Genomic DNA, 21846 nt, shown 5'->3' on the forward strand with positions numbered 1-21846 from the left:
AAAGAAGATCCGATGTGAAAAAAAGGCTCAAATCATATTTGCTTGAAACTCAAATTCAGTAAAACTACACAAGGCAGAAAAACTTGGGGAAAGAGTTTAACATTTTCTTTGTGTTGTGTTGATTATAAGGACGTCTGAGGGTCAAGAGAAGGACGGATCCACTTCAAAACCCTTTGAGTCCGATGTGTTGTGTTCGTAGTGTGTTTCAGTTGTTGTTCAGGTCCACAACGACTCAACAAAATCCCAGTAATCCGATGCTTCTTCAGAGATATGGAGTGTATCCGTCCCCAAGAGGCTCTTTTATTCCACCGTCACAGTTGTCCTCCATAAAGTCGTAATCTCAATATATTTTTTTCTCCACCTCTCCACATGTCTTTTCTACGCCTGTTTAAGTCACAGTCACACCAAAGGGCAGCGTCTTTTTCTGAAAGGCGTGTTGCGGAGAGCGGCGCCTGTCAAGTGGCGTATTTGAGTTTGGGCGTCTGTGAATTACAAGAGATACCGGAGAGGGGAGGAATTCCGGTGGAGGTCGCGGTGCCTTGGCTCTCCAGGAACATCGGGTCCAGACAAGCGACCTTGGCAGCAAAGAAAGCGTGAATACAATGGAGCACGGCGAAGAGGTTCGAGAACTCCAGCTCCTGAAAGAGAGAAGAAACAAAAACGTCCACAGTAAACTCAAGTGATTCTCTGTGGCCTTGTTGCTTTGAAACTCTCTGGCAGTGAATTACCTTTGCCTCGATGGATTTGGAGTCTTGATTTTGGAATAAAAACTTTATCTTGCTTTTCCCGTCATCAGATGATCCTTTCAGCTGGGAGAATTTGTATCTCCACAGTACGGCCTTGAATAGAGACACAACAGATAATGGGAGTTTTAAGTCTGTAAACAACAAAAATACAAATATAAAGCTTTGTATGCTTCAAGGTAATTTGCGTGTTCCTCCTTGTGACACTGCGACATGAATAATTCAGGTTCAAATCCACATGGATCCAGTGAGAGATGCGGCTCATCAGCACATCAGTTGCTGTGAGATAAACTAGTTATTTTTTGCCATTGGGAAATTTAACAGGCCACAGCAGATTCACCTGAACCAGCAGCGTGTCAGTGATTGGATTAGCGCTGAAGTGGATGAGGCCGAGCAACAGGCGGCTCCCGGGTCGACCGCGGGTTCACGTGACAGTTCCCCGCTGTGATAATCACCGTAACATCCATCCAATTCATCAGCAGTACTTTTACCCAAGTTCTGAACTTCACTTTTATTTCTAGTTTTTCCACTTCCTGGTATTTTCTACTCTCTCCTGAGGGACATGTTGTACTTATACTGCACTGAAGTGATTTGACAGTTGTAGCTCCTTGGTATTTTTCTCAGGTTACAATATTTCATATTTCATGTCCTCCTGGTCCACTGAGAACCACGCGGCTCCAAATGTGATGATTTTGAATTTGACTTTTTCTGACAAAGTGAAGGACGACATGTTCCTCTGTGGTTTGAGACCCGGAGCTGCATAAGTTATTTAAACTATACTTTTTGGAGATCAGTCTTCTCAAAGGACAAAAAAACATGATAATCTCATTAAAGATGATGCATTGCTGTGGAATAAATGAAGAGTAAATATAGAGTTATAAAATATATATAATAATAGTAGTACTTATTCAAGATAATGATGCTACCAATTGCTAATATTACCAGTTACTTATTGACATTGACAGGGACAATTTTATGCAAAATCAATGCTTTTATTTTTTTTACCTATTTTGCCATTACATGTAAATAATGGTTTGAATTCATGACTTTCACTAATGGGGTATTTTTCCCAGTGCGTTTTTTTAACTTTCACTTCTACATAACTACGAAATGATCTGAATAAAAGAGTAATGCCTTCAAAATGTTTTAACCTTGAAAACCATCGTTTAGAATCAGGTCACATATTCATGAGACATTATCAGATTGGAACAGGGAGAGTGTCCTCTCCTCTGCTCGTCTGACAGAGGTGATGATGTCTCCATCTCCCTCATGTCAGTCACAGCCGCTAGATATCAAATCTGCATCACGTCCCACAAGGAGGATTATGTGTGACTCTACGTCCTGGTACAGAAAAAAACATCCCTGTGAGTCTTCCTCAGTTTCATTTGTGCTGTTGTGCGATTTTTACATTTTAGTCCTTTGGTGCATTTATGTTATATTCTGTAATTAAAACAAGAACTTAACAATAAAAAAAAATAGCCAGACTATTCTATGACTTTTTAAATGCAGGCTGGTGTTAAATTCAGATGAACCTTCACACTGTTTCCCTCATGGTTTATATTCCCACAGTTTAGCTTATTAATTCAACAGTTGAGTGCCAGATCTCGAACCTTCAGAGCTCACATGTTCAACACACAATAATCGCTCCTTAAACAAATGTGTTCATTATATTCACATTTCATTAATTTCATTTAACAGCACTAAGTGCTTTATTAATTCTCAGAGGGCTGGAGCTTATCCCTGCACTCGCACTTATACGCACAAAGTTTTATATATTATGAACATTTCTGTGGTGTCAGTGTTTTGTTTGTGTTTTACGAGCTCCAATTAAGATTTATTTTCATTGTGCTTTAAACAGCTTTTTGCTGAAAATACTAGAGCTGTGGAACATGTAGATCCGGAGCCAGCAGATTACAGCTCAACGTTCTGAACACAGTTATATTTGTGCTGTTTTCGATCAGAACTAATTCGAACACGGGGTTTTGAAATGTGCCAAAAGCAGCTTTAATTATGGAGTAATCCCACGGCGTATACTGTCAGCGATAATAGTTTACATATGGATTGTGTTTTGTGTATTTCACTCTGTAAACAACACACTGGCAACATTTGGATTGTCTTTGGGGGACATTGTTGCTTCTCATTGGAGGAATTGGGGCCAAAGTCTTGCAGAACAATATGGCAGAGCTCGTGTCCTGCTCAGGCACAGAATGTGCACCAGAGGACTCGTCTCCAGATTTGGGGAAAGGCCAGAATGAACCGCGGGCAGATGTGGAGTTTGAGTTGAGGGGGAGCAGACGTCAAAACAAACTAATGTGCTCTCAAAATGCACACAGAGCAGAATAAGTTAGCAGCAGCAGAAAGAAGAAAAGGGAGGGAAGCAGAGGCACTGGGTTAGTTTCATCACACGGAGAACAACCTCCCACGGAAAGGAACCCTTTCCCCCTGCTACAGTTTTTATTTCTAATAAAAGAATGTCTTACACTCACCTTTGAAGCTGCATCAAAGCACACAAAGCCCATGCCGAAGTCAATAGTAAGACCCATGAGGTGGCTCTCCATGATACAGGCGTATGTTTTACTCTGCAGAATGAGAGAACAAGATGTTACCCACAGGGACACTAAAGTCTCCCTTGTTCTGATAAAAACGTTTATATGAGCATTATCAATCGTTGCACTAAAACGACTGAGCTGTAACCCGAAGCCAGATTAAAGCTGTTAAGATTCCGTGCACGTCGCCGACCGCTCAGGTGCCGACCTGTATCCTCTCCACCTCCAGGAAGGTGGCCATCTGAAAAGCCTTTTCCCAGATCAGCAGCTCGCACTCCAGCTCCACGCTGAAGAACATGTCCTCCCCGCTCTCCGTCTGGACGCTGAAGACGTGCTTCCTCTTGTCCAGAAGGTCGTTATCCTGAGGTGAGACAGTGAGAGTGTCATACTGATCAGGTAGAGAGTGATGTGCAGACACCACAAGCTAATCTCTCTCTGAAGACAGAGTGCAGACGGCCCCTCAGAGAGCACTTTGATTCTTATTCTCTATATCTACAACACTCAAGTTAAGGTAATAGGTTATTTATGCAAGCAGTTTAATTCTGTAGCCGCTTACAGTCATAAAACACCCACTGTGGAATACAAATGGTAGCGTGGGTTAAATTATATCTGTGTCTATATGAATTAAATGACGTATAATGAGTTTCTAGATAATGAATTGCAGATAAATTCTCACAGTCAAAGTGACCTTGAATCAGCAGAGAACGAACAAAACCGGCCAAATTTAACTTTGTGGGATTCAATATGACGAATAATGAGTTTGACACAGGGCGGCCGTCAGATCCTGATTTTCTTCTCTAAATGTATAATGACTGAAATAAAAATAAAAAGGTGCTTTACCTTTAAAATCTTGCTCATTATCTCGTACACAGTAAAGCTTTTCTCCGCTCTGGTCCAGTCCCATGTCGTCACCTGGAAATGTCACAGAAATGTTATATTTGATCTTAAGAAATAATGCAGACGTGCATCTTTATAATCAGATGTTGTCCAGGAGTATTTGGAAACACTCTTAAATGAAAATACATTTGCTGATAGGACCTGGTCACCACCCAGCTATACTAACTGAGCTAAAAGTTTGTGTAGAATGTTGCTTAATTCAAATTCACACATGACTTAATTACAGCGTTCTTATGTAACACTTAATATTTACCCCAACTATAATGTAATGGCGAGGTGAACGATAGAAATAGCAACATGTGGCCTGCTGGAAGAGAACAAACAAGCTTTTTGACAAATGTATTTATAGGTCTAAGTGTCGAAAATGTGCTTTTTCGATTTCAATGCTTGTCCGTCTAAAACTTTATTAAACTTTACAAAGGATCTTTGAACCAAATTTAGAAAGTCCTACCAAAAGTTTTGTAGTTACGCTACGATAGAACTAGGTCGGACTTCACAGGTTTAACGACGGATTGATGATTCACACATAGTTGGTGCAACCCATCCAGTCCAGGTACCTTTCAAGCTTAATTGGTAACAGCTTTTTAAAGCTATATAATATAGTTAGGTAATACAGGCCTGATTGTAGTTGTTAAGCTAATTAGCTGGGCATGCTAATGTTTTCAGCTAACGTTAGAGAAAATAAAACACACACACCTTTTAAACCAGAAATACTTCTGCTTTTGTCAATTTTGGTTTGGGAAAAGTACTAAAAAAGACACAACTCTATATGCTGAGTATTTACTCTAACTACAACCATAAGAGTAAGCGATTTGTCAATCACTATCTTTGGGCGGGATTTAGCAAATGGTTACTTGACGGGAAGTATTCCTGAAAGACAAACTAGTCGTCTACAATGAATACTTGTGTCTCAACATCTGAACAAGCCGGCTCTGACACTCTACCATCCAATCACATTAGCATACTCCATTCATATCAGCACATTCGACATGAACAAGCAATTTCAGTTATCTATCAATCTTTGCCCATCTCCAGTAGCATCGAGAGCTTATCCCTCTTGTCATAATCACTTAAGTGTCTGGCAGAATGTAAACAGACTTAATGATCATCATCAATCAAGAGGAGGATCAATGCAGCACAAATGATTATGACTGAGCTGCTTCCTTTTTTCCTTCTCTCCGGCGGGGGAAACATTTCCTCCCTCAACAATACATAAACATCAAATGACAAATCCCCCGCGGAGCTGGGCAACATCAATTCAAACACAGAAGTTTTTGCGGTTTGAAGAAGTTGGTCCGAGACAAACACCGACTCACGGGAGGTGCTGAGAACTTGAAGAGCGAGGAACCCCTCAGCGCGAGGAACTTTGGTGAATACATTCGGTCTTGAACGGAGTCCTGCTCCTTGTCGTCGACCCAGCCCATGAAGATAATCTATCGGAAACAGAGACGCATAACGACATGGATCAAAGGCAAACAAATAGGGGGTGTGTGAGGTAGATGAATTACTTTATAATAGGACATGTCATTTATACAATGATTTACAAGGAAGCTAAATATTTCAGATAATCCCTCATATAATAAATCCCCCAAATGATCACAAGCAACACCTTTTGTCCCATCACCCCTGTTCATCCAGCCATCACTCTATCAATTCATCCATTTATCAAGCCATCCATCCATCCATCCATCCATCCATCCATCCATCTTTCCACTATACCACTATACCACTATACAACTTATCCATGGGAAGAGGTTAACTGGAGCCAATCCCAGCTAACATGCAGTGGGATAAGACAAGAAAAACCAACTATTCATGCTCAAATTCACACCTATGGACAATTGTGAATCTCAGATTGACGTAACCTGTCTACTGTGGGAGGAAGCCAGACTATCAGGACAAAACCCATGCAGACACTGGGAGACCACAGGGAGTACATTCAAAGTCCACATAGAAATGCTCTGGGATCCAAACTGGGAACCCTCTGACTGTGAAGCGATATCGCCAATCCCTGTTCATCATTTTGTAGTTTAAGCAATAACTGCAACAAAGTTACGAGTAAGGAAAAAAATCTCTGACTATAGAAAAATCTGTAATACTTTTAACCTCCTTAATTTGAATTTATAAGCATTATATAACCGGGAATAAATGGTAGATATGCTATATGTATATTTATAAACAACTAAGCATCAGCAGAGGAAGGCAAGGACATGCAGTTGAAAGCTCCAGAGTTAAAGATGTTTCCTGTGGTCAATAATTCACCGTGCACTCTTCACATGTCGTCCTGAGGTTTGTACATATTTATAGGAAAATGCAAACATAGACATAATTTTAACCCCCTCTTGTGTATTTAAACCGTTAATGATGTTTTATAACACACAGTGAGGATTCACTCATGTGTGTTATGATGGATCATTAAATACAATTACGGCTGTTATCAAAGACTCATCTGTTTCAATTACGCCTGCTGTTATCTGCTTTAAATGATGTTATAGAGTGTAAACACTAATGCAGATGCGACAGTTTATTAATGTATAGAGTCGGGGGGGGGGGGGTGGTTGTGGGAAGCTAAGTCAAGAGCAGAGGAATTCCTGAGCATGTACCGTGTGTTTGTCATCCCACCGGCCACACTCATGTGTAGGGAAAGGATATAAAGTTTTCAAGAGAAGAAAAGAGGTTAGACCAACAGGGAGGTGAAGAGAAAGAAAGCAAAGCCTCTGCTGCGAACGTTCAAAGACTCCATTTTTTAAGACATCAAGTGTTTCACACCATCACTACTCATTAAGGACAGGGTGATATCAGCCCATGTAAAGTGTTTGCTTGCGTCTCTCTGTTTTGAGGGTTTTGATGGATTTGCAAAAACAAGCCGGTGAAAGATTTGGGACAAGCAGTCGCATCTCATGCAGCTTAATTTCTCAAATGAATTGTCAAGTGGATTCACACTCTCTCTCTTTTTTAGTTTTTTTTTTTTTTTTTACTGAGAAGCAAAAACCAGAATGAATAAGTAGACAGAAAAAAAGAAAAGAAAAGAAAAGAATCCCACTGTTGCGTCCGCGTCCAATGTTTGAACTGAGAGACGACACTGAGAGTAAATTGACTGAAGTCTCTTTAGTGCTTTTCTGATCATCTCCCCCTGGATTGACTTTAATGATGCAAACACTCTCTGTGTGTTGCAAGAGTGAGCAGAATGAAGCTGTCTCCCTCCTCTGACTGACTGACCTGATTAGATTTTGCTCTGATTCTTGAAGATAACGGTAAAACACACAAATTAAAATCCACCCATCCATTATCTATGATGCTTATCCTTTTGAGGGTCACGGGGGCGAGAGGGAGCCACCCTGGACAGGAAGCTAGCGTATCGTAGGGCCAACATACGGAGACAAACAACCATTGACTCTTTGCAATTACAGCTACAGAAAACGATAAAACCCCAATCTGCATGTTTTTCAGAAAAACCGGAGTACCTGAAGAAAACCCACTCTAAAGGACAAAAGGAAAAGAAGAAAACTCAAGGTCCCGAAATAGCGGTGTCAGAAAAGAGCCTTCTTGCTGAGGTGTGACGGTGCACGTAGATATTTTGTCCTTAAATCCTGTATCCCTCATATTGTTATTTCAAACCACAGGATATGTTCCTTTACAATAATCTCTCCAAAAAAAACTACTTCTCAAGGCTCGGTTTGCACAAACTCAAGGTAATTTTCTATTTTGTAAAAGTAACTCAAATAGGACATTTAATATCCGTATAGAACCATGTGTGAAGGTCACAGGGGGAGGTGCAGCCAAGCCCAGCTGACATTCACACTCACGTTCACACCTATGCTCAACAGCCTGACCTCAATCTGCGTGTCTTTGGACTGTGGGAGGAATCTGGAGAAACGACACCGACACACGGGGAGAAAATGCTAACTCCACATGGGAAAGGCCCCTGGAACCTTTTGGATCTGAGGCGACCGCTGCAGCACCGTGCCGCCCCAAATTAAAATCAGCCAAAGGAAATCTAAACAAGCAGCAGGAGCTTCTGCCACCACGTGAAGAAAACAGACTTACCTGCTGGTTAACTGGAAAATTCCTGTTAATCTTCTTCACCTGTTAAATTCAACGAGAAAAAAAAACGATTAGTCGTTTAAAAAAAATAAAATCACATTCTAACGAGCAGGCGGCAATTACTGGCAGAATCGAAAACATTCGCGGGACCCCAGGGAGAAACCGGGGACACATCGGAGCGCCGGAAATAAACTCTGAATAACAGCGGCGGCGTTAACATGTTAACCATGGTACCGAAGGAAAAGCTGTTGGAGCAACTTCATTTATTCAATGCATGCAAATTACAAAATGAGATAGAATCATTTCCACAAGGACCCAAGGCTCGTCCTTAAAAAATCCATTAAAAAAAATCCATTCACTGTGGTAATAAAGGCAGGAGAAACTACTGGGGGAGCAGTGAGGCTTTAAATTAAAACATTCTGCTCCGATCACAGGTATCACTCGCACCTAATCCCGGCTATAGTATCAATATAAGTCTTTCTCAGGAGCTGAACACCACATTAAGCCGCCCGGGCCTAATCCCCGTCCTCCTATGGAGGCGAGGGAACACGTCTACGCTGCTTGTCGTGAAAAGGTGCTGAAGTTTGGCGCCGGGGGAGAAAAAGAAAAAGTTTTTTGTTCAGTGGAGGAATTGAAAGGGAAGCAGTTGGACAACCAGTACAAGATGTGAGCTGGTTTCTGAGCAGAGACAGTGGGATTGTTCACATTCAGCTGTGTGGGCTCTCGTGTCCAGTCACAGTCACAGGTAGAACATAAATCAGGAAAAAGTTCTTTAGGTTGTAAAACAAATCACACAACTCTCACCCTGTCTGAAAAATACATATGATTATGGTAAATATTTCCCTATGTCAGGAAAACACTGGTCCTCAATGACACTACCTCAGCTGGTTTGTTTACAGTTTGTTGTTGTTATCGCCACTATCTTATTTATCGATACCTGACAATGACATTATATTTTTACTAACCTTGATATTACATTTTCTTTTCTCACCATAGACGTGGAAATAAACTTTAATTTGAAATTTCAACTTCTATTTGTTTTAACATCTTTCCAGGGACTAGATATTAAAAATAGACTCTGGTGCATTTGAACCAAGATTTTGTTTTGTTTATGTCAGAAGCCGTGTCCGTCAGAGGCTGCGTTTAAAGAAATATTGCGTCATAGCGGCGCGTCTAGGCTGTCTTATTTTGAAGGCTCCTTCAAATGCAGCAGACAAATGCATGCTTCCATCCTCAAGCAACATGGGGGGATCCTTGTAGAGCCAACCTATCCAGCGTCCTGCTGCCAAGGACGCGTGTAGACGGCGTCCTTGGCAGCAGGTGATCTCTGAATAAAGGCCCAGCTTCTGATTCATTATTGTATAAATAAACACATTTGAGGGGGTTTATTATATCTTCCTCAGAAATGCCTCAGATGCTACCGAATATCAGTAGTTTGAGGTATTTTCATAGAGAGAAAACAGTAACTGCATTAAGAGCTGCAAGAACAAGTCATTTCCAGTATTATAGCATTAGCCCGAGCTAGCTCAAATGTAGGCTGGAAAATCCGCGAGATGTATCGTAAACAAGACTTTCAGTTTTGTGGCCAATAACAACACCAGTGCAACACATTGACAGAAATCAACACGTCCGTGAAGTGGGAGTAGAACACAGCCGTTTAAATACTTTATATACTTTTTTTATACACTAGCATTGGATCGGTACTCTGTGTCGGGAAGGGAAAAATGTAGTACTTCACTTATGCATACATTTAAACTGCTGACACTTTCTAACACAACATGCACTCAGCATTTGACAAGATAAATAAATTCCACTGACAGTTAATAAAGAGCCGTGTGACACTAACGATAAGAGTGTCAGTCAAAATATTGCTAAATTATTCAACATGTTTGAGGTGAAACCATCTCAACGAATAATTAACGTGCACGAGAAACATGTCAGAGCTTGGTGACAGGCTAAAGTCTCAGAGAGGAGCTGCTAAATGCCACTGGACAACAGCCTTGAAAAATCACCATACAATTGAATCGTGAGCAGAAACTGTTCAGCGTGAGCTTTGTTGAAAATCTAAAAAGCAGAGCTGAAATTCAGAAAAGTTCCCGGCCGAGGCACAAAGACACCTGGGCTGCTAGACGGAGCATTGACAACAAAATGAAGAAAGGTAATGAGTCATTAGGTATGAGTCACACTTTATCTTCTAGATCAGATTTGATTCAGGATCATGGGTGGAGGAAGCTGAAAGAAGCCGTGAGCCTCGTGTACCTGCTGCTCGGCTGCGAGGGCGACCGGTGGGAGTCGTTAGAAGCAATGGAGCAACACTTCCCTTCATAATGTTCCCATATCGCCTTCAATGGCGTCTTCAAATGCATCGCTAAATAAACTCAGGAGAGGTTTCACGAGCGCCAGCCCGGCCTCCCAGGTTACCAGACCTGAACATGGCTGAAGCTTTATGGGAGCTTGTGGAGCGGATTCCCTCCTCCGACATCACTCAGAAAACTGCAGGAGTTTTATTTATTTTTTTCATGATTAAATATCTGATAATAGACAGATCGGTTCAAGTGTCTGACCGCAAAACAAGACAGAGCAAAACCTACAAGCACACATTGACCCGACTCTTTACTCTGTGCCTTATTTCAATAGATTATGAGATGTCGGTGCCATTTGTGTCCACTGGCTGTCTCATTTACAAGGGGCCATTCATTTTTTATTTTTTTAAAGGCCAATCTATGAATATTCAATTTGTCTTTTTTTTAAAACAGTCAAAATCTTTGAAATCGTTTTTGTTCTTTGTAAGACTCATCTGCAGTTAAATCAATCTGTAATTCCATCAAACACTTCCTTTGTCCCCAAAGAACAATAGCTGGTGCAACAGATAAATGAAAAAAGGATAAAAACACAAAGCAAACATAAATAAAGATTAAAAAAAATAGAATATTCATTTTTTTTAAAAGTTATTAAATTGTGAGTTAAAAAACGAGCATATATATATAATTTAAATATCTTAAAGCCTGAGAACATGTGCAGTAATATTCCTCTTTTCTTTACTGATACTTATATTTAATAACAGATTTACTGTACAGTTAGTCAGTACCTGTAAAACATGATATAGAGTAGATACATATATTACAGGCACTGTTGCATATGTTTAGCTTAATAATGATCCTAGTTTTTAGAAATAGATTATTGTGTCTCTCTCTCTATATAAATATCTAAATAGATATATATCTTGTATCTAGATGTTCTTTGTCCTCATGTTGTTTGTTTTGCTGTTGTGACTTTTGCTGCTGTAACGTTGCAATTTCACCTAGAAATTAATAAACGACTCTATCCACCATCTGCTGCAGGTTTATATGTGCTCCTGCTCCTCAGGGAGTTAAGTTGGGAGCTGGCAGGAGCTTTAAAAACTGTTATTATACCTTTTGTTCTTTTGGCTACAAGTGAAGCAGCTCTTTTACAGTTTATTTTAGTTTTTCTACTCACGTCTCAGCACTTGGAGCTTACTCTGAGGACGACCCTGCTAACTGTAATCGACAGTGAACAACGTGTTTATGCAGCAGGAGATACACAAATCAGAGCAAAAGATGTAACACAATCTTGTCTTGTTAAATTCCAGCGTCTGTCGGTAAAAAAACGTACAGATATTAAAGCTCATTGATAACAAGATATTACCGATGTCATTTCATAACCATGTATACACGATGAAATGCAGGGAGCTGTGCGTCCTGCAGCTCCCTCACACACCTGAACTAAATGTCACGGCCAGAGCGAAAAAACACACTCTCAATTGTTGAGGCCATTCTGGCAGTGAGTCATCAGTGTTATGTTTAGTTTATCCCTCACTTTGTCCACTCCAATTAACCAGGCCTCCATTATCCCCCACAGGCACACACAGGCCAGTGCTCCAAGACACAAACAGACACACACACAAACACAAACACACACACACACACACAAACACGCACCAGTGGACACAGGATAATTACGAATCCCTGTTTTTCACCACGGCTCGCTTCATGTTGTATTGATTTGAATGTGGAGAAACAAAAGCGCCATTACGTTTTGGTTACATTTAACTAGACGATGGCTCAACAGTCATTCCCCCCCCCCCCCCCCCCCCCTCTCTTTGAAAAAGTATAAATTATTGTGTACCGCACGGACGTGAAGGGAAAAAAACACAAAAACATCCTGACAAACGTTGTCAAAATTGGACAATCTTTCGTCAGCTTTTGTACGAGACAGCACAGCGATGAAGCTAGTTGGCGGTACTTGTCTTTGACCCCCCCGCTGAGCATCATCGCCCGTCTGGAAACACAGAGACACACTTCAGTTTTTCCACAGCGGCGGTGGTGAAGCTGGCTTAAAAAAAATATGTTCACACAAAAACAAAGAATACAGCATCATTATTTCTTTGTTTCCTGCTGCCTCCAGGTATCTTTATTGTATTATACATTATGATGAATTATGGATAATACAAGTGCTCAGGTTTGGCTGGAGGGAGCCCGGCACGAGACGTACTATTTCTGTTATTTGGATCTCAGGCTCTTAGAAATAAGTGTGTACTCTCCTCGTTGGGAGAAGCATTAGTATGTGTCTACTTAATGCCATGGCATTTGCAGAGGGACTGTTGGAAGATGCACAAACTGAAAGTCTGTTCCAATAACACCCGACCCGACATCCCGCTGCTTTAAATGGACGACTGGGGAAGGCTGCACACCGAACACGTCTTATTGTTTCATACTCACATTGTGCTTGGTGAGACCAGAGATGTTGCCCACGATTGCCTGAAGCCAGTCCACGCAGTCCTCCGCCGCAGGGAACTGGACGACTCCGCTGCAGACTCCGTCCACGGCGATAACCTGGAAAGCATTTTTCCTGAAAGAGAGAAGAAAAACAAAGAGTGGGTGAAACTGTAGCAACACGTTCACACTGCTCTGCGGTGTGTCAGCTCATGACGACCCTTAAAATCACAACCTGCTGGTTTTTTTTTATCTCAGGACTAAATAATGTATCAGTGAATCAGTGAGCTTTTCAGAGTATGGTGTGATTCTGAACTTTGGCCAGAGCCAGGATAGAGTTTCCTATCTTTGTGCAAAGCTAAGCCGAGATAATTGGCTGCTGGCTGTTGCATACAAACACGAGAGTGCTTACAATACTCTCAACTATAAAATAAATTGTAAATGTGTGAACGTTTTCAGACACGAACGGAAAAATGCCCAGAAAATTTGGCTCCAAACATTTTCCCATTTTGGCCTTTTTATTTGAAGAACGGAGACTGTTCCGGTCAGACACATGAACATCAAAATCTCCACTCGTGATTAAATCATACAGCCATATTCTCACATGGGCTAACTCAAACATTTTCCAGATATTTTACTCTGCGTTTGCAGGAAAAGTTCCAGAAAATGTCCAAAACAATTGACACTGACATTTTCATTCTCACATACAGCCCCTCTGGAAAATTTCAGGAAAATGTCCGTCCTTCAGTGCATGTCTGAAAGCAGCTTTAGAATTGGAGTATGTTTATACCTAAACCAAGCTAACTGTTTAGGCACAGTCTTTGTGTTACATTAAGCTATTCTAAACTGAGCTACTCTGCTGCCGGCTGTAGCATTCACCCACACAACTGTAGCGATAATCACAATTTATTTGACAAAGCAAAGACGTCAAACAAGTACATGTAAATCTTCATTCTAGGCTGAAGAAAACCCTGTGATGAAGCTGATCAATCTAAAATCCTACGATATGTTGGAACAATTTCCTGCTAATGTGCTAAAACGTGCCAAACCACAAGCGCGGTTCATTAAGAGCCAATCTACAAGATTACTGCTTCTATCATCCACTGTGTTGCATAATGAAAGTCTATTTATTGGCAAGATAATGGATTATTACATCGAGCATCCATTGTTCAATAGACAGAATCCGTGCACACAGAACTAGTGCGAGTAAACATTACTGCAGAGTTGTTTGTGTCTTTGTTTCAAAGGATAAGAAAAAGCTGCAAAAACATATTTTCTGCTCCGTTCGACATCGGCTCGGCACGTGGGACCTGGTCGCACTGACCCTGCAGGGGGACGTCCCCGCAGCTCACCTGCAGGGGGACGTCCCCGCAGCTCACCTGCAGGGGGACGTCCCCCCAGCTCACCTGCAGACATCAGAGCCCGGCATGTACTGGGACAGGCGTGAGTGCAGCAGTGGGATGAGGCGCAGGTCCACCCATCTCTTCTCCCAGCGCAGCCCCGGGGACGTGGGCCAGGATGAGCAGGACAGCGTGTCCTGCGGGACAGTGAAACACAAGATAAAGAGGAGCTTGTTGTTTCCCACTTCCCACTTTTCGGAAACAGTGGACATGTCAAGAGCTTGAGTCCTGCCGCTGCCACTGCTGCTGCTGCTGTTGTTGCTGCAGCTGCACATCAGGCAGAGCGGGCGAGCACGCGCTGCAGAAGGGGAAGCTGATTCACCCTCCTCAAAAGATAAAGATAGAGCGTCCAAGTGACAGTTGCATGGAAACAACTTTCTGGCAGAAGGAATGTGGCTGCCTGGTTACAAAGGGACAGTTATAGAATCCGTCAATCACAGGAGAGAGAAGGAGGGAAAAGAAATGAAAAGTACCGTGTTGTTGGGATGGTAGTTCAAGTGCAGGCCGCTGTCACACAGAGGAGAAGACGTCCCACTACTCTGGTCGCTCGGAATGCCTGAAAGCACAACACACACACACACACACACACAAACACACAAACACGGAAGAACAATAAAGTCCCCACCTCCAACTCCTCTTCCTACTTCAGGGTTTTTTCCAACTGCATTGAATCGCAGCCATCCACAGAAGTGCGTTACTTTGTTCTCCCCCCCGCCCTGAGCCAATTTGTCTTCGGGTGACCGGTTGATTGGCCACTCAACCTGCCCCATATAGACATATGAAAGGATTTTATAAACGCTTTCATGTCTGATGAGGAACCGAAGCTTTCCCGTGTCAGAGCGAATCAGGTGCATCACAATGAGCAGTGTCAATCTCTTTGAGTCTAGGCTCTTTTGTCAAGCTTGAGCCCCGTCCTCTCTTTAGAAGACGGGCAAGTCTGAAAAAATAGAGAAGAGGTTTATTTTGGGCTTTTTCGGCTTTCTTGAGTTTGTCACCAGGACAACCAGTCCCACACAGAAACCAGTAACATCAGCCATGAACACACTAGGTCGATTATTCTCTGCAGTAGTTAAGGTGAAGGTATACTTTTCAGAGCGTGTGCATGTGGAGGGTTCTCACATGTGCAGTCCTCGCACAGGGGCAGTTTCAGAAAGGCCGGCGTCTTCTTCAGGAACGAGACGTTGAGCGTCACTTCTTCACCTGCGTTTCTCAAAACCTGCACCTGGAAGGTAGAGCGAGGCTTATTTATTTAGTTCCTGCTACAGGAGCTGCAAACCACGAGGCTCTCTGCTGATCGTCTGCTGCGATGACAGCATGGTGTGCCAATGTCTGGCTAAGAATGGAAATCCAAGATAAAGGGATTTACATAGACTGAAAGTTGTATGCTCCTTACACACACACACAAACACACATATACACACACACACAATAACACACACTTTTCTTGCAGTTACATTTAAGGAGGGTTGAGACAGAAAAAACACACCAATGGCTTTACATGTCAAAAGATACAAATCATAAAGTGAGAAGAGATAAGCCGCTGGAAGAGCTGTCGCCGTGTAAGGAAATATGAGATATGAGCAGACAGCTTACCACTTCCTCGTGGCGATAGCTCCTCACGTTTATTCCATTTATCTAGAAACAACAGGAACAGGGTTACCCTAAATAACACCGCTGGCATCATATCACTCTGGCTCTATCTTCCAAATGATTAATGAAGCAGCACAATAACTGTTATGGCATCTGCACTGAAAACTGTAAACAAGACAGTCACATCCGCAGTAGCCGTGAATACTGAATGTCTTTGGCTTGTAAATGTTTCCCCTCAACACATGAGCTGGGAGATGTGGCAGGTTTTTTTTCCATCGAAATTCATGTGAAATTCATGCGACAAATGAATAAATGACACTTAGCTATAGGAATACATAACTTTACAATGTGACCCCTGAGTTATTAAAGGAACATTATGTTATTTTTGCCGTGTGGAACGAATCATTGTGTAAATCATGTGGAATTTTACCTGAAGGATGCCGTCTCCAATAAAGAGCAGCCCGGAGAGTTCGGCTGGAAATAGAAAATCACTTTAGTAAAGACAAACTGGCAACAAAACAAAATGGCATTAGTTGTAAAGAATCGTGAAAAAAACCCTCAATATACCTTTTTGTTCTTTTGATATTTTCGATATGACAACAGGGATTTTATGCTCTGCTCCACCCTAAAGAGAAAAAGATTAAATTAAAATGAATTACACAGGTAACTCAATCGCCGGAGACACTCGAGACTAACTCTATTTCCCCCCTGCTAATGCTGTTATTGTCGTTCTACAAGAGAATGATCAATAACGCTTGTTTTGGACTTAATTTAAAGAAGTCGGGAGGAGGAGCGGTCCAATCAGCCGCGATCTAAATTACCTTGATGCTCAGACCGAACCCTCCAATCGTCTGCCGCCTGATCGTTACAGTCCGCTCCTGCAAGAGATTCAGTTAGAACCAACAAATGAGTTCAGGCTGACGCTGAACCTGAGGGAGCTTTCAAACTAAAACTCAATCACAGCAACACAAACATGGCAACTGGTTAAAACTCTGCAAGATAACAACACCAATTAATTAAGTTACAAATGCTTATTTGTAGTAGATTCAAAGAGCTAAACATATTTTCAAATAATAATAATACATAGGCAGCAGTGCTAACTTTAATTGAAACACATTGTGGTGATATGATCTTAACATGTTTTCAGTGGACAAAGTAATATTTACTAACATGTAATTGACAATTAAAAGAATCATTCTCAAAATACGCTTAATGCTTTCTTGCCTAGATTTAGCATAGAGAATCTATAGAGCTCTTATACTTGCACTGTAAATGTGAGAATGAATAGCAAACAAGCAAATAATCGACTTTCACATTATCAAACTATTCCTCTGACGTGTTTATTTCAGGCCTTGGTTCAGTGCTTTGAGAATCAGGCAGCTGCTGCATTGTGTCATATTTAAAGTGTTCTTCATTTCATTTTCAATTAGGTGACAATCCACATGCCGCCATGCAGAGGATGTTGATATGTCTTTAAACTCTCTCTGCTATTAGTCCTGTCCATTTTAAGAAAAGCTGCCGTTAGCTTTTAACATTTAACATCTTTGAAAAGCACACGGAGGCTGAATGTTAAATTAAGTGCAGTCTAGTGAAAACACAGTAGGTACGCCTACACAGACAAATGAAACCCTGCCAAGGAAAGTGTTGGATTCTCAGACACTGCCACTGCTGAATATTCATCTATTGAAAAAGCAACATTATCCAACTTTGTCGGACATAAAATTCTCAAAATAAAAACGCATTCTTGAATCCATGGACGTCAACAGCCAATCAAAAAAGACACTTGAGACGATGACCCAGTAGATGCCCCTGGTATTAACATGTAGGTGTTGTGTTCCGATCCAATCATGAGACGCTTGTTCGGCCATATTTTATTTCCAGTGTGAACGCTCTTACTCTGAGGAGTCCACTTGTGAGCGGATCACAAAATCTAAATGTTAATACGAGGTGTGTACCGCGTCTATAAGAGCGTTGACAGCTGAGAAATAACTTCTGTAAAAATCTTACTGTTGAGAGGAAAATGGAAAATGAAAATTCTGGAAGGTCAAAGCAGAATAAGAGAAAGACGGGAGGATCAAACCAATCCAAAGTTTCATATTAAAATTGGTAATAACCTGGTCAAGTGACTTGGACTTGTTGGTTTCCCATCTTCCTCTAATCATTTTATATCTGAAGTCCTCCATGTCGTAAAAATACATCTTTTCTTTCGCTCTCTTTTCAGTTTTTTTTCCCATTTCAGAGTATCTGTTGAACTTAATGGATTTTTTCTTATCCTGTGTTGATGTCTCTGTTGTTTGTGTATTTCTGAAGGATTCATATTATGGCGCCTGACAAAGGTGTGTAATCGTTACACTGCATTCACGAAACATTTCATAGAGAAACACAAATTCAATCTATTTCTTTTTAAAAGAAACATGTAAAAGTTATATCGACCGCCGAAGCTGAGAAGTCGACGTTTCCTGACATCCTCATTCTACTCCAGCGTCCCCTCGGCTTCGCCCCCCCCCCCTTTTTTTTGTTAATTAGAAATCATGTTTCAGAGGACACGGGCGCGTCGTCCATTTGTATTTGAAGGTTTTATTTTACTCAGCAAAGAAAAAATGTAATTTTGTAGGACGGTCACAGACTCAGGGCTCATCTGAGTCATTTTTTTAACAAAATATAAAATATTTTTTTTATACTTTTATCCTATTTCCACTGTATTTTCTTAGTCTATGCTTTTAGTTCCTTTATTACTTTTTAGTCTTAATTCATGTGTGTTACAAATTCGGCATTTATAAGCTGCATCTCCTACATCTTTCATTGTGTTTGTAAAGTGACACCACAGATCTCTCTCACATATTCTAAAATATTCTAGCTACGTGATATTAAAATATAATAACTACACAACTACACATTAACTGCTGCAGATGCGTCATTAACAAAGCTATTCATAATGTTTCTCAGTATCTTTGAGCTGTAACCTTCATGTATTCACGAACAGTACATGTAACTGACATCAAAGCAGCAGGGTGAAATGTGGCACCCCAGCATTCAGTAATTACAGGACTGTTTTACTTACGCTTGAATAAAAAGGCTCCCCTGACACACAGATGACATCTTGTTCTTGAATGGTCAGAATATCTTTGGCCAAGTGCAGTCGAATATTAAACGGCTCCTCATTACCTTCTTGCATCAAATAAATCCCAGTCTTTGTCTGTGAACAGTCAGAGAGATAAACTCATTCATCATCCCGCCGTGACTAAATTAACTGGCCGTGAAATGAAATGTCGTTGAGAGGACTTGTTGCAGGATGAACATGGAAATTAGGGACACAGAGCTTTTGCAAATATCAGTTTTCTTTCTTTCATTTTTCAATATTTTCAATGCAAATAACCACTTTTCAGCGCTCTGGGTAATAGACACACATTTATAAAAAAACAAAGACAAAAAATACATATTTATGGTTTATAATCATAAGACAGCTTTTAAACGGTCGTGATGTAATTCCGTGTCCTCTGTGTGAGTGGTGTACACCCGTGATGAGAGGAAACATTAGCTTGGAAGTGTAAGGCTGCTGCCGGTGACAACCACAAATTAAGAGCCTGTGAAATTGAGTGGCTGGAATCAAGCTGCACCCTGCACATTTGAATTTCCATGCTTCCTCCACAGCAGGTGTGTGTTTCCAATGATCCATTTAAAAACATGCTAATCCGCATAAATTTGCATCTTGCATGTCCCTCCCCCCCCCCCCGCCCGCTGGCTAATTGCAATGCCTGTCCTGCCCTGTACTTCAGAAGGTCAGAATAAAAAGCCGCCCCTCTACCAAACAAGATGTATAATATCCCCATGAAGAAGAAACCACCGCTGTCAGCGTCCTTGACACCCGGGATACACCACTCATCAGTGTACAGAGACAGTCGGCTGCTGTTCTATCAGAGCGTACCTCCACCGTGGGTCAGACTGGAATCAGAGTCAGTTTATGGAGCGTGTTATCATTCAGCTCTAATAAGGAACGCAAAGAAATATGCCTCCGCCTGCAGCAGCGGCTTGAGAGATGATCGGGGAGGGGCCATTCATCCACATTATTTAGACTAATGTGCGTGCGAGAGTCATTAGCTGAGCAAGAAAACCAGGTCAGTGGAGCCATAACTGTACACAGTCGGGTCAGGCGGCGTCTCCCGTACTTTGACCTGTTGTGTATAATTAGCACCGTGCGTAATTAGACTCATCTCTTATGTTTCATTACTCTCCCCCTGCAAACAGAGCTACATTATTATCTGCATCATGGTCTACAATCAGAGCGAGTGCCATCTGATTATTTACTGTGCAAACAGCAGCAGCTGCTGAACCGTGTGCAACCAGGGCATTGCTCCTCATCCCAAGGGTGTGATAGTGACAGGAGCAATGTGGTGTAGAACCCTGGGTATGATCCTCATAAACGCTGTTTGTTTTTTAAATTTATGTTATTAATATAATACGTAGATTATCACTGACAGTTTCTCACATCCGAAACAACACAATAAGAAGATAGGAATTATTTATTTATCATCCATCCATTATTTATAGTGCATATCCTTTGAGGGTCACGTTGGGGCTTGGACCAATCCCAGTGGACATTAGGCGATAGTTGGGGGGGCGTTTACACATCACAGTTACACCTACGGTCAATTTAGAGTCTCCAATGAATCAACCTGCAAGACTTAGGACCATGGGAGGAAGATGGAGGACGAGAACGACCCCGGCCGAACCAGGACTTGAACCGAGCACCTTCTTGTTGTGAGGCGTATTAAAAGATCATATCTATCCCTGTCTGTCTTTATGCTGCTCACATATCTCCAGAGCTGTCGATCTCATCAGCTTCACCCTTGGCATGTGTATTGTTAAGGGCCGAAGAACAACTGATTCTCCAGTTCTGCGTCTTGAATCTAGCTTCACTGAACTTTGGATAAACAGGCGAACAGCTCTCTGTGCAGCAGCGGTGGTGCAGCTTCAGGGTTCTGACTCCTGCAGCGAGCTTTACTTACTGCAGCTCAATTGCTGCAGGTCACTTTTACAGTTTCAGATAGAAAACTGCAACCAGCGTCACCACAGGCCAAACAAACAACCAATTTCCAAACAGGCGGGTTTACACCAGGCACTAAGATGCTTGCAAGGTACAATATTTCCCAACAGGTATGTTTTGAGATATGATGAGTACATGTGATCAGTTGATAATGTATTCAACATAATGCGAGCCAACAGAAACAAAAGCAATCAGTTATTCATGCAACAGAGAGTGAGTTGGTGATTTGCGCAGGTCTGAGAATAGACGTGTTAAAGGCTACACATGCACGGGGCCCAGAGCGCTGTTTTATCCACGTGCTTCCTGACGCACCGTGCTGATTTTCTGTCACTTGAAAATGTCCAGACAGTTTCTCTAATCACAGTCAATCCCCGCTCAAACTGCTCCCTTGATTGAATTCCACCAACCTCTTCATTTGAAGTCTTGAAATCCATGTGCTACTATGCAGTGAGGGATACTGCGAAGGAGAAAAACAAGATTAAGTTGGACTGGGGAGGCAATTGCTTAATGACATGACCGACTCGCTGCAGCAAAACCGCAGTCAAATTAAACCAGCATTGTTAGCGGGATGCCTATTTTCATTATAGAGACGATGGAGAGGAGTAGATTTTTCATTGAAACGCAACCCATCGAGCGATCACTGGAGAGAGCCAGAGACCATTAGGCGTTAATGAATAATTCATTAGCAAAGGTGAGAGCCCAGGTATCCTAATAAATGTTTCAATATCGATGTGTGCTACCGAATGAGGTGTCTTGTCAGAGAGGGCACAAGTAAAAAGGGCTACGGCAAAAAGTGCCGTAACCTGGTTAGAAAATAAAACGGTGTGAAGCTGCACATGAACACCAGAT

The 21846-nt window shown here is 41.7% G+C and overlaps 1 protein-coding gene across 1 annotated transcript; it reads right to left on the reverse strand.

Moving 5' to 3' along the window:
• Positions 1 to 455: 455 nt before the first annotated feature.
• Positions 456 to 21431, reverse strand: sntg1 (syntrophin, gamma 1). Its single transcript, XM_053438415.1, has 17 exons — positions 21405 to 21431; positions 19015 to 19149; positions 16775 to 16831; positions 16521 to 16578; positions 16384 to 16427; positions 15957 to 15998; positions 15483 to 15585; positions 14837 to 14919; positions 14370 to 14500; positions 12970 to 13099; positions 8234 to 8272; positions 5503 to 5619; positions 4130 to 4201; positions 3498 to 3650; positions 3230 to 3322; positions 729 to 839; positions 456 to 638 (listed from the first exon to the last, which is right to left on the reverse strand). The coding sequence occupies exons 1-17, from the start codon at positions 21429 to 21431 to the stop codon at positions 456 to 458; spliced, it is 1578 nt and encodes a 525-aa protein (XP_053294390.1).
• Positions 21432 to 21846: the final 415 nt, after the last annotated feature.

This window comes from Pleuronectes platessa, chromosome 13 (genome assembly GCF_947347685.1).
Source record: "Pleuronectes platessa chromosome 13, fPlePla1.1, whole genome shotgun sequence".
Taxonomy (NCBI): domain Eukaryota; kingdom Metazoa; phylum Chordata; class Actinopteri; order Pleuronectiformes; family Pleuronectidae; genus Pleuronectes; species Pleuronectes platessa.

Bases quoted from the DNA above. Each gene is read 5' to 3' on its own strand.
- sntg1 (XM_053438415.1), bottom strand. From the start codon at position 21,431: ATGGATTTCAAGACTTCAAATGAAGAG. The intron at 16,579-16,774 runs GTAATTTAGATC...TTTTCTCTTTAG, and splicing joins GGTTCGGTCTGAGCATCAAG to GGTGGAGCAGAGCATAAAAT. The intron at 16,428-16,520 runs GTATATTGAGGG...TTCTATTTCCAG, and splicing joins AATATCAAAAGAACAAAAAG to CCGAACTCTCCGGGCTGCTC.